This window comes from Cebidichthys violaceus, unplaced genomic scaffold, assembly GCF_023349555.1.
Source record: "Cebidichthys violaceus isolate CVI_PGR_0920_01 unplaced genomic scaffold, fCebVio1.0.p SCAF_397, whole genome shotgun sequence".
NCBI classification, from domain to species: Eukaryota; Metazoa; Chordata; class Actinopteri; order Perciformes; family Stichaeidae; genus Cebidichthys; species Cebidichthys violaceus.
The window spans coordinates 1-13661 of NW_027176591.1; the positions used below are offsets into that span (position 1 = coordinate 1).

A 13661-nucleotide genomic window follows, 5' to 3' on the forward strand; every position below is an offset into this window, starting at 1 on the left:
CGCTCCGCTAGGTTTTCACAGCGGCTGTTCTGAAATGTCCTCTGGCGTCTTTTCTCCTTCGCGGGATTTTTTCCTCTTCTTGTGGCCTGAAGGAGACAACGCAGTTAGTGAGGTTGCACATACAAGCAACTTGACTTGGTGAACATTTACAACAAAATATGTTTGGTTGCTGTTTTGCATTTAGCTGTAAAACTTGAACACATCTGCTCCACAGTCAAAAAAAAAAAAGCAACATGAGGTTCTCTGTGATTATATGTGAGTTCTCCATTAGGTGAACAAACAACACAAACAATCAGCGGCGAGTAAGGAAGTACATTCCAAAAAAACTCTATGAGCTATTGTTTGTATCGCGCCGTTTAGGAAACTTCGTGAGAATACAAAGTAGGCAAGTCCAAATCACTAATGTATGTTTGAGTGGGAGGAGGGTTCTCTGGAGTGTTGAGTTTGCATGTTAATCAAAGCAAAGCAGGGGAGAGAGAGAGAGAGAGAGAGAGAGAGAGAGAGAGAGAGAGAGAGAGAGAGAGAGAGAGAGAGAGAGAGAGAGAGAGGGAGAGAGAGAGAGAGAGAGAGAGAAAAGGTTGGTGAATAACCGGTTTGTGTGTGAGAGACTGACTGAGTTTGAGCAGGAGTTTCTTGCCCAGCGTGTCCTCTGAGCCGCTCAGGGAGAGGCTGCTGATGAAAGGAGACGTGTCCGTCTCTATGGGAACGGAGGCCATGTCTGAGAGAGAGAGAGAGAGAGAGAGAGAGAGAGAGAGAGAGAGAGAGAGAGAGAGAGAGAGAGAGATAGAGAGACCCTGTCAATGATGAACAGCTTTAGGTTTAACTGATGTCTGGAAACTTTTAAAGGCAAGATTTTACTTCATTTAAACAGTAAAACATGTTAGCATTTATTGTTGTGTTTGGATATTATCACCACATATTGTTACGTTATTGGTATATCAACATAGCAGTTAAGGACCATTTGTCGTACCGGTGTGTGCGTCGGTCTCAGATCTGTCCTCCCTGATGTAAGGGATCTCGTCCATCCTGAGAAACACCGAGTCGCTGGGACTCTTCTGTCCGTCAGACTTGCTGCCTGCAGCACAAACACACATGAACACATCAAAGCACACGCGTGTTCTAACGTCGGTCTACCTCCAGGCGACGACCTCCGGTTCTGCCGAGTGAAGCCGATGCTTCACGTGTTAAAGCTGCATTCTCTCTAGTGTCCACCAGGGGGCGACTCCTCTGGTTGTATAGAAGTCTAGTCTAAAATGACTCTACTTCTCTCTTGATTTATTCCCTCAGTAAACATTGTGAACATGAGTTTATGGTCTACATTAAATATACAGAGTATATTCTTCCAAAAACTGCCCTAGCCAATACATCTTGACAGTACATTCTTAATGTTACTCCCAAAACCCATTAAAAATGAACTTTCCCCATAATGTAACACTAACTGTCTCATAGCGATCCATTAAGAAGCACAAACAAGCCTTCTGTCTCTTCTTCTCTTTTCTTATCGTCTCATTCATATTCAGTCATTTCTCCGTCCGTCGGTCTGTTTATCTCTCCCCAGACTGCCTCTGTCAGCTGTTTTGAAAACAGGTTCTTGAACTCAATTCATTTTCAGTATTTTGCTCTAATGAATTGAGAGAAACTCATTTGAGGAACCCAACGTTGTTTGTCTGCCTCTGATGGCTCGCGGCATTTCTTCTTTATTTCAGTCTGAACTCCAGAACAGATCATTTCCTGTCTGTCGAGGATACTTACGGACGATACGATTCTTCTCATTCAGCAGCGACGTGCTGTGCGGGACGCTGGACTGCTGTCCTCGGGTTCGGGCCGAGCTGGGCCGGCCGGTCTCCCTGGGTGGGGGCATGAGGGTGTGGGTGGTGGTGGTGGTGGTGTGCTCCGGGGGCATCAGCGTGGCGCCGTGCCCTGCCGCCGGGGGCTCCGGGGTCGGGGTGGCGCCTTCTGCCAGACAGGCTTCGGCATCAGGCGTCTGAGGGGAGCTGTCCATCCGGGTGGCTGTTACAGCATTCTGGTAGTGGCTCCGGGTAATCTGACACACGGGAACAGAGCATTGTGGGTAATATAAAGGGTTGGAAGGACCCTACGCAACAACGTAACGCAACAACGTAATGTAATGCAACAAAATAACAATGTAACGCAACAATGTAACGCAACAACGTAACGTAACAATGCACCGCAACAACGTAACGCAACAACGTAACGCAACAACGCAACGCCACATTCAGAGTTATTTTAGCCCAGACCACGATCTTTTCATAAACCATAAACTTAGTTGTGTTGTTGCCTAAACCTAACTAAGGTGTTTCCTGTTAGGACGTTTGAAAAGACTGTTTGCATGTAACAGGTGTTGTTGGACCTTCATAGGAAAATGCACAAAAAATGGGGAACAACACTTTTCGTAAAATTTCATAAGAACCGTTATATGAGGATACGTTGCAAACAAAAACATTGACTTCAAGACATGGAAACTTCAAGACTCATTCATTTAGGACTCGTTTCTGCAGCACTATTCCGTTTCACTGTGATACTCACAGTACAGAAGCTAATAAGACTCTAACTTCTGTTTCACTGGATGATAGTTAAGGTGACAACAGTTGAGTGTTAGATAAAAAAGCAGGCAGACATTGAAAGCACAGTGTTACCTTGATGATCTGTAGATGTGTGAGCTGTCTGACGGAGTAGTCCGGCAGGTAGACGTTCGCCCCTCCGTTCAGTTGGCCCATGCTGCCTCCGTACAGCATGGACTCAGAGCGGTCCAAACCACTGCTGCGGGAGGGGGATCTGTGGACTGTATTTAAATATTCAGTGAAGCTCTTCTACCGGAATGAACAGGACTTGATCAAATCATTAGAGCTCAGCTTCATTTGGACCTTCTTGATCTGAGGTGGGCTGAAAGCTTCCATTCATTGGAGTCACTTCACTCGATGAATGCTTGCAATTATTTTCCCGGCCGTTAATCCACTCTGAAGCGTTCACTCATTTCAAGCTGTGCAACGCGGTTTAAACAACATCACTGAATATTTCTGGAGAGTTTGAGTGCATGGCGATACGTTAACAAAACGCAAAACAGGTTTGAGGTTCTTTCAGCTTTGTTTTTATTGGTAAATGAATCCAGTGTTTTTCAGTGTGTTTATGTATATTTATACTCGGTATGCATTCGTGAGAGCCACTCTGAGCTAAGAAACAAGCACATTTTTGGGACATTCAGTCACTTAAGGGACTAAATTAAGATTACATTTTCAGTTTAGGGTGAACATTAAAATGGGGAATAGTTTACTGTACTCTATGTGTAGTGAGAGAAACAGTGGAGAGAAAGGATGTTTGATGATAAGAATAAAAACAGTGTGTGTGTATTTGTACCTGCTGGCATGATGGAAGGAACCCCAAAATAAGAAAAAGCTCCGTTCTCAAACTTCAGCGCCTCCTTACCAAACTCCACCTCAACCCGACCCTGAAGAAACAGAAACACCACGTGAGCTTTGTCTGCGACAGGAACATTTGTTTGCACACATTTGTTTTTTTTTATTGCAGTAATAAAAGCAGGTACCTGCAGGACCAGGATAAAGTAGTCCACCGGTTTGTTGCGCTGGAACAGGAAGTGCTGCGGTGCTCGCTTGTTCTTCTCATCAAACTTGAGTTCCTGAACCACGCTGGGGTGTTTGATCAGCCTCAACAAGATCTTCTCTGAGATGTGAGCTGGTTTGAAGGGCTCCACCTCTGATGGAGGAAAGAGAGGAGACAAAACGTTCTTACGACCCAATCTGCAGAGACCGGTCCACCGTGGACAGACCCAGATCCTCCGGCAGAGACCGGTCCACCGTGGACAGACCCAGATCCGGCTTCACCTGCAGCCTTGGACCTGCAGTCGGAGCTCCGGAGGGAGGAGGAGAGCTCAGCTCCCGGCAGCAGCGGGAGCCCTCCTCCTCCAGGAGCAGAGCTTCTCCTCTCTGCTCCTCCGGCCCCCGCTTGGAACCAACACCGACAACATTCTATTGTCCCTGAAAGAACTTAGGAACTGAAGACAACATCCCTCTCCTTCCCTGTGAGGATTGTTTTGTTAGAGATACATGAACAGCTGATTGGTTACCTGTGGACAGGAAGCGGTGCGTCGCCAAGAGAAGCTGAGGAGAAATGTTCACTTTCATCTCGTTCTCCGACAGTTTGAAGATGGAGAAGTCCTGCTGCTTCCTCTCGTGGTGAGAAACGCGACGCTTCGTACGATTATCGGCTGCCGGAACAGAAACACGGGCAGAATGAGAAAATCACGGCGCAAACCGCTAAACTCCCACACGGTCCGACCCGTCCGACCCGCATACATACTGTAGAGGTCGGTCTCGTCGAGGATCTCTGACTTGATGATTTCCTCGATGACGTCCTCCAGCGTGACGATGCCCATCACCTCGTAGAAAGGGTCGCCCTCGCCCTCGTTGTTCACCCGCTGCACGATGGCGAGGTGGGACTTTCCTTGAAGAAAACGTTGATTCAGTATCACTTGAAACCCAGAATTCATTCTGTAAAAAAAATACTTTACAGTGTTTAAAACAAAGTAAAACCAAACCAACTTCAACAACACATACTTTCATGTTCTTTTTCATGTTCTGATGTTACTCTGACTAACGTTACTCTGACTAACGTTAACATTACTCTGACTAACGTTACTCTGACTTAACGTTACTCTGACTAACATTACTCTGACTAACGTTAACGTTACTCTGACTAACGTTACTCTGACTTAACGTTACTCTGACTAATGTTACTCTGACTAACGTTAACATTACTCTGACTAACGTTACTCTGACTAACGTTAACATTACTCTGACTAACGTTACTCTGACTAACGTTACTCTGACTAACGTTAACGGTACTCTGACTAATGTTACTCTGACTAACGTTACTCTGACTAACGTTAACATTACTCTGACTAACGTTACTCTGACTAACGTTAACGGTACTCTGACTAACGTTACTCTGACTAACGTTACTCTGACTAACGTTAACGGTACTCTGACTAATGTTACTCTGACGAACGTTACTCTGACTAACGTTACTCTGACTAACGTTAACATTACTCTGACTAACGTTACTCTGACTAACGTTAACGTTACTCTGACTAACGTTACTCTGACTAACGTTACTCTGACTTAACGTTACTCTGACTAACGTTACTCTGACTAACGTTAACGTTACTCTGACTTAACATTACTCTGACTAACGTTACTCTGACTAACGTTAACGGTACTCTGACTAATGTTACTCTGACTAATGTTACTCTGACTAACGTTACTCTGACTAACGTTAACATTACTCTGACTAACGTTACTCTGACTAACGTTAACGTTACTCTGACTAACGTTACTCTGACTAACGTCAATGTTACTCTGACTAACGTTACTCTGACTTAACGTTACTCTGACTAACGTTACTCTGACTAACGTTAACGTTACTCTGACTTAACATTACTCTGACTAACGTTACTCTGACTAATGTTACTCTGACTAACGTTACTCTGACTAACGTTAACATTACTCTGACTAACGTTACTCTGACTAACGTTAACGTTACTCTGACTAACGTTACTCTGACTAACGTTAACGTTACTCTGACTTAACATTACTCTGACTAACGTTACTCTGACTAACGTCAACGTTACTCTGACTAACGTTACTCTGACTAACGTTACTCTGACTAACGTTAACGTTACTCTGACTAACGTTACTCTGACTAACGTTACTCTGACTTAACGTTACTCTGACTAACGTTAACGTTACTCTGACTTAACATTACTCTGACTAACGTTAACGTTACTCTGACTAACGTTACTCTGACTAACGTTACTCTGACTAACGTTACTCTGACTTAACGTTACTCTGACTAACGTTACTCTGACTAACGTTAACATTACTCTGACTAATGTTACTCTGACTAACGTTACTCTGACTTAACATTACTCTGACTAACGTTAATGTTACTCTGACTAACGTTACTCTGACTTAACGTTACTCTGACTTAACGTTACTCTGACTAACGTTACTCTGACTAACGTTAACAGTACTCTGACTAACGTTACTCCGACTAACGTTACTCTGACTTAACGTTACTCTGACTAACGTTACTCTGACTAACGTTTTACAATTAAAAATGGATCTCTGTTTAGTAAAAACATTTTTTTATTGTTCAACGGAGCTCTGTTTAATCTGTATTTGCTTGTTTTAAACCATGTCTTTGTTTTTACTCTGATGCTAATCTTAGATTAGATTAATCCTCGGTGGTGGAACCCCAGCCTAAACAACGCCTCTCAGAGAGGGTCAAACCCACTCCCAATGAATGACTACAGATGCAGAAGGGCTGTACAACAGCAGCATATTGTCAAATAAGATTGTATAGCTTTTATTTGTCTGATTCGATTTGAGTAACGCTGTCTGTGACTCACAGTGAGTGGGAGCTCTGCAGACTGATGCTCAGTGAGTGGAGCTGAATGGAGTGGGTGTAACAGCTAAAACGCACACACACACACACACACACACACACACACACACACACACACACGCACGCACACACACACACACACACACACACACACACACACACACACACGCACACACACACAGTTCACTGCGTGCAAAAACACAATCCATCACTTGAATTCACCCCATGGGTCTGCAGAGCCTCTGCTGTGCTTCACCTCCAGGATGACGATGTGTGTGTGTGTGTGTGTGTGTGTGTGTGTGTGTGTGTGTGTGTGTGTGTTTCCACAGGGAAAATCTTTTAGGCGTTCCTGGAGTAATTAATAATCCGTGTACTGCTGGGTGAAAAAACAGGCAGACACGTGGACAATTATACAGAAATACACGTGCACCCAGTAGACACACACACACACACACACAGACACACATACACACAGACACACATACACACACACACACACACACACACAGACACACAGACACACATACACACACACACACACACACACACACACACACAGACACACAGACACACATACACACACACACACACACACACACACACACACACACACACACTCATCCAGAACACAGAGTGAATCCTTGTTTTGGAGCTCCTCCTCAACACTCTGGCTCCAAATCAACTTCCTCACTGAGATTCTCTCTCTGCTTCTACACTCTCCGCCTGCCAAATACTACCACACACACACACACACACACACACACACACACACACACACACACACACACACACCCACACACACATCCACATCAATGCACACACAGACTCACATATGCACACAGTTCTGGCAGAGCTGCATTCCGCTAAATAGGTCAGCCTTACATACAAACTGGTCTGGAAGAGGGAGAGCAGAGAGTGTTTGCTGCTGTATGTCCTGAAGATTTAGGAATCACATCTCTTTGCTTTGGTTTCTCCATCAACGTCTTCCTCACACGTTGATTCCCCCCTTAAAACGAGTCCTAGACTTTAGAGAAAACTTTGTTTATTCCTGGATATAAATGGGGATTTTAAGGAGTTTTGAATATAATCTAACACAACGCTTCATAGCAGATTAAAGCATTGTTAGATAGTCGATTGTCCTGCAGACAGTTCGACTCTTGGCTCGACTTCAGCCGTGATTAATTACACCTGTGCACCATTTCCTGCTACGACAAGTCAAAGGCTACGGCCGAGGAGTCCAAAAGTTACCTCCTAACGACTATTCCTAACCACTTCTCCTTGACCTCGATGGAAAAACGTTGCGAGGTCCAAGGAAAGATGTGAAGGAGACTTCATAAGGAGGTAGGAAAAGACAACCGCAGTGCTCAGAACCAACTCCACTTTCATTAAGCTAACTAGTGGACGTCACTGACAACGATCTGCCAATGAAACTACAACGAAGAAGGACTACAAGAAGCGTGTCACCATGAAATCTGCTTTTTAACAGTTTAATCATTTATCAAAGGCCTTTTTTACTGATGCTTCTTATTGACAGTTTGCTATATTTACTGTTAATGTCATTTCTTTTTTTGTTTTTGTCGATACTTCCGGGTCATTTCACTCAGTGAGGAACCTTCAGCCGTGATTAGTTACACCTGAGCACCTTTCCCCGCTGTGGCAAGTCAAGCTGTCTGCTGGGGAAGGAAAGGAAATCACCTCACGATGGTAAGAGTTGACAGTCTAAGACCACAAGAGTAAATTATTGTTTTTGGATTAAATATATTAGCTGTTATTAGCATCGACCCTCTATATACATTCACTTGCGTTGGCAGGAGGAGAGCTGATCAGCTGCGACTTGTACTGTAAAAAAACCCCAACAGGAATAGAGAGAACAGAGAGACAAAGTGAAAATACAGAACACTGAATATTTTATATCTGCCTCCTGGGAGACGTTTCAGTGAGAAGGACCGAGAGAGTGTCAACACAAGAGCAATTTTGGGGTGTCTTGCTCAAGGACACATTGACATGAGACTAAAGGAGCAAGAGCCGGGGATCGAACCTCCGACCTTCTTGATTGAAAGGCAGCCCTGCTCTCCACTTAGCCTCGGTCACCCAGTCAAATCAGGCAGAACGAAGCTTCGTCCAGCTGCCGGACCGTTTTGGGGTTCCGCCGCATCGTTCCGTTTGTAGCCCGGATTTTGGCGGATCTCCACCGAAACTTTTCTCTAGGATATCGTACGAAACCGTTGTACGAGGACACGCTGAGTGTGAACGTATAGCCCCCAAAGACAACAACAACAATGCCACCCTTTGCTCTTAAAGTAGATGAATCAAATGTTGACTCACGCTATAAACCAGAGAAGAAGAGCGTGATGAGCTGAAGAACAACACGAGGAGCTGTGTGGTTGTGGGTGTGTTGCTATGGGGAACAGGAAGATGGAGACACACTTGCAGTTTAATTTAACTAAACGCTGAAACGCTATGCAGCGGTGTGTCTCTCCCCCCCCCCCCCCCACCACCACCCATTGCTCTCAGCATCCACTGCAGCAGGAGTCCCATAGAAATGAATGAGGGAACGTTTTTTTTCTGCCGCAGTGCCTGAAAGTGTTGTTGCAGAAAGAGAGAGAGAGAGAGAGAGAGAGAGAGAGAGAGAGAGAGAGAGAGAGAGAGAGAGAGAGACGTTTAGATGGTCTGACCCGGGTCCTTCTGTGGAACAGTGACACCGAGATGTTTGTGTAGAAAACGACATAAAAGTCAGAAGAGCTGAAGCTCACGTTTTTAGAATTGCATCTTCGCTTCCGTAAAAAAAAAAACCTTTTCAAAGAACGTTTCAATTTGTTTTGTTGTTTTTTTTTTGTAGACACCAGCTGGTTCACTTCACATCAGAGGCGTAAGTGTCTCCGGTAAACGGACTCGGTCAAGGTGTCCTTTCTCTGTTTACCTCCCGTCTCTTCCTGTCCTCGACCACAAACCCAGCAGGAAGAGAAAAAAAAAACCAACAAAAACGCTGACTGTGCATGAAGGCAGTGACAGGCACAGCGAGGCCCCCGATTGGTCGGTGAGCGCCCCGCCCCTTTAACGCTCCTCAGTAAGCAGCGATGCAGCTGATCCCAGGCAGGAGGAACCGGTGCTCTGCTGCAGCAAACTGGACTCATGCTCTTTGTTGTTTGTTGTTTGTTTTTTTTTGGTATGAAGGGGGAGGGGCAATGCATTCTGCAAACTCTCATTTACAGAAACACGTTCACAATGCGTCACTGTTAACTGCTGAGCAGGTAGAGGATCAAAAGCAGCAGCTTTCAGGCCTCATCCTCCTGTAATCTTAACGAGTCGTTTTCAGCAAACAGCTGGTCAAAAACATGGTTTTTGCTCAAGTGTCTCAAACCTGCATTCTCTCTAGTGTCCATCAGGGGGCGACTCCTCTGGTTGTATAGAAGTCTAGTCTAAAATGACTCTACTTCTCTCTTGATTTATTCCCTCAGTAAACATTGTAAACATGAGTTTATGGTCTCAATCTCTAGTTTACAGTCTTCTTCAATACAGCATGATGTTCATTTAGTACATTATGCTCCATTTAGAGTCAGACAGACCATAAAGCAGGGGATGATTTAGGGGCGGGGCTTACTGTGATTGACGGGTCCCTGCTGCTCCAACAGCGGTTAATTCATCTGTGCACAGAGATCTAATATAATCTAATCCTTCGCTTGATGTGAAAATCAATCAATCAATCAATCAGACACATGATGGAGGTGAGAACCCTAGTCAGCAGTACCCCCATACCCCCCCCCCCCCAACTGCATTGTTATTTTATATTTATTTTATATTCATACTCTTTTTTTTACTGTCATCAGCTTGTTTTACTGTCATATTTCATGTCTCTAGGATTTATTATGTTATTGGTTTTGCTCCGTCTAGACTGTTGAGCTGCATTTTATATTATGAAAAGTGCTTTAAATGTTATCATAATTATATCATTCATATCATATCTGAATAACCATATTATATGAACTGTAGTTTGTCTCTGATCAAATTTATTTAATTTTTAGTTTTGTATGAACTTCTGTGACTGCACTTCATTTGACCTCAGTGAAACACACACACACACACACACACACACACACACACACACACACACACACACGCTCACCCCCCCCCCCCCCCCCCCCCCCCTCACCTTTCTTGAACTCCTCCAGCATGGCGTCCAGCTTGGTGTCGTTGAAGACGCAGTGCAGCGGGTGTTTGTAGAACTGGGTGATGGTCTTCAGCGGGGTGCAGTCGTCCGGGTCCACGAACGCGAGGTCCTTGACGAACAGGATGTCCACGATGTTGGACCGCTCGTTCTCAAACACCGGTATCCGCGTGTAGCCGCTCTGCATCATGTCCGACATGGTGTTGAAGTCCAGGACGACGTCCGAGGCCAGCATGAAGCAGTCGGTCAGCGGCGTCAGCACGTCCTCCACGGTCTTGCTGCGCAGCTCCAGCGCTCCCTGGATGATGTTGAGCTCCTCTTTGACCAGGTCGTGGTACGGGTCGGAGACGCGCAGCATCTCCAGGAGTTTCTCCCTGGTGTAGAAGTTGGAGATCTCCTGGTTGAGGATGAGGTCCAGCAGTTTGCTGATGGGGTAGGAGATGGGGAAGGAGAGCACCATCAGCAGCCGCGTCACCCAGATGGTTTTGGAGGCGATGGCCAGGCCGTGACGCGACGCCACCGAGTGCGGGAGGATCTCCCCGATGAAGAAGATGCCGAAGGCGCAGATGACCGTGGAGAGCCAGGTCATGCCCAGGATCTGGCACATCCACACGGCGAGCGAGGCGTTGATGATCGCGGTCCCCAGCAGCAGAGTGCACAGGACGTAGTTGCCGTGCCGGCGCACCGACTCGATTTTCCGCGCGTAGTTCTGCTCCTTGTCGGTGCCGCTGTTCTGGAGGACCTGCAGCTCTACCGGGTCCAGCGCCAGCAGGCTCAGGTTCAGCCCGCTGAAGAGCGCGGACAGCCCGAGCAGCAGGACGGAGACCAGCACCTGCAGCCAGAGCTCCGGGGGGGCCGAGCGCTCCACCACGGCCACCCAGAAGTCCCTCGTCCGGTAGTGTTCCCATTTGGATCCGTCAAAAGCGCACATGGAGTAGTATTTGATCTTCTCCCCCCTGCGCAGGTCCTTGGCCAGCAGCTCCACCAGCACCGAGTTCTGACTGGACGCGGACTTGAAAGAACCCAAAACCTCGATGTCGGACGTCCTGGCGTTCTTGTCCATGCACATGTTCCGCTTCGGGTGAACTTGTCCCTCTCGCCCGGGGGTCGGCTCCTCGATGAAGGCGATCCAGGGCGCGGCGTTGTTGGCGCGAGTCGCCGCGGTGCGGTTGAGCCTCTGCGGGGAGGTGGAGTAATAAACCCGCAGCATGAAGCGGGTCCCCTCGGTGGCTTTCAGCACCCCGTCCGCCACGGACAGCTCCGCTCCGGTCTCCTCCGGCCGAAAGCCGAGCAAGCCGAGCGCCGGGGCGGGCAGCAGCGAGCACACGGCCAGGGAGAGCAGCAGCAGGCGGGAGGGAGAGAGTGGAGCTCCGCGGGAGAGCGGGGCTCCGGTTCGGGACCGCGCGGCCGCATCCTCCGCAACCATGATGCGGTGTGAGGGGGGCTCGTTCAGTCCCGAGCTGCGGGGTCACGTGGCGCTGCGTGGTTCCGGTCCATGTGTGGAGAGGGAGGGAGGGAGGGAGGGAGCAGCAGCTCTCTGCTAACTATCCGATGTTCTGCTGGAGAGAGAGAGAGAGAGAGAGAGAGAGAGAGGGGGCGCGCTCCACTGCGCCGTGACGTAACTTTCCAATAATAGCCTCGAGCTCACCGTGAAAAAACGACTTTACATTTTGTTAATTGAGCGTCATCACTGATTTGTAGTGGATTTCTCGTGTTTTAAGGTTACTCTTGTTTCCGCTGGAGTGTGTTGAGCTCATCACCTCTATTGAAGTAAAGGTGGACACTGACTTCCTGATCGCCCTTCTTAAGGCACGCTGTTGACGGTAAAAAAAAGGCTTCATCAAATCAACAGATAATAACTAACTCACTGATGCTTTATAGCTCAGTTAGAGGCTGTTTATCCTCCAGCGTGTCACTTTAATCAGGAAGAACCATAAATCATAAATCATAAAACTGCTGGAAAAGTGAATTTAGACCAAAAGCAGTTTATAAACATTAGAATCACGTTTGCTGACTTTGTAGACTATTGTAAAAAAAGATTAGTAAGTATCTGTATAACTGCACAGGTGGTGGTGGTGTATTAACATTGATATTTACGAGTATATTAATGCTGGGTTACATATCTGCCAGATTTAACTTTTCACAGCCCGGTGTAATAAACACTGAGCTCAAAACTAGAATACAGTGTCCAGAAGCAAGATTGTATTCTTTATGGCAGCTATATGCACATCTGTCAAGCTATCAGATACAGAATGACTAAAATGTTACATCATTTGCCAAGGAAAGAAATAAAGAACTATACGTCCTGTTTTGTATCTAATTGTTCTCCGACTTTCTTCATCCTTCTGAAACCACAACAACACATGTTGAGGATGAATAATGTCACTACTGCCTCCTAAAAAGAGACAAACAAATGTCTGATATTATTGTTTTATAAGTTACATCACGGTAGGATGGCGTAAAACAGCATTTCTAATCTTGAAACCTGTTTTTGTTTGAAGTTCACAGAATGAATGTTGAGATGACAAATCTGCATTTTTAAAGTATAAAGCCACTTTCACAAAAGACCTGTTTGAGGCTGGACCAGACGGTAACCTGCGGTTCTGAATAGTGAAGTCAATGCTGAAGTGTGTTAAAGCTGCATTCTCTCTAGTGTCCACCAGGGGGCGACTCCTCTGGTTGTATAGAAGTCTAGTCTAAAATGACTCTACTTCTCTCTTGATTTATTCCCTCAGTAAACATTGTAAACATGAGTTTATGGTCTCAATCTCTAGTTTACAGTCTTCTTCAATACAGCATGATGTTCATTTAGTACATTATGCTCCATTTAGAGTCACACACACCATAAAGCAGGGGATGATTTAGGGGCGGGGCTACACAGTGATTGACAGACGGAAACTTCTTTTTACTTCTTTTATTGCATCTTATCTTATTGCATCTTATCTTATCTTATCTTATCTTATCTTATCTTATCTTATCTTATTGCATCTTATCTTATCTTATCTTATCTTATTGCATCTTATTTTATTGCATCTTATCTTATTGCATCTTATCT

General features: G+C 45.9%; 1 protein-coding gene across 2 annotated transcripts; it reads right to left on the reverse strand.

Annotated features, from left to right (window-relative positions):
- Positions 1-15: 15 nt before the first annotated feature.
- LOC137884642 (metal transporter CNNM1-like) lies at positions 16-12032 on the reverse strand. Of its 2 annotated transcripts, XM_068726511.1 has the most exons (10): positions 10592-12032; positions 4336-4479; positions 4103-4243; positions 3563-3732; positions 3376-3466; positions 2658-2803; positions 1753-2044; positions 971-1075; positions 614-718; positions 16-86 (listed from the first exon to the last, which is right to left on the reverse strand). In XM_068726511.1, exons 1-10 carry the CDS (start codon positions 12030-12032, stop codon positions 16-18), a joined length of 2706 nt encoding a protein of 901 aa, XP_068582612.1. The 2 variants fall into 2 exon arrangements, with proteins under 2 accessions (XP_068582612.1, XP_068582611.1); XM_068726510.1 differs by lacking the exon at positions 16-86 and having other exon boundaries at positions 93-718.
- Between the last annotated feature and the right edge of the window lie 1629 nt (positions 12033-13661).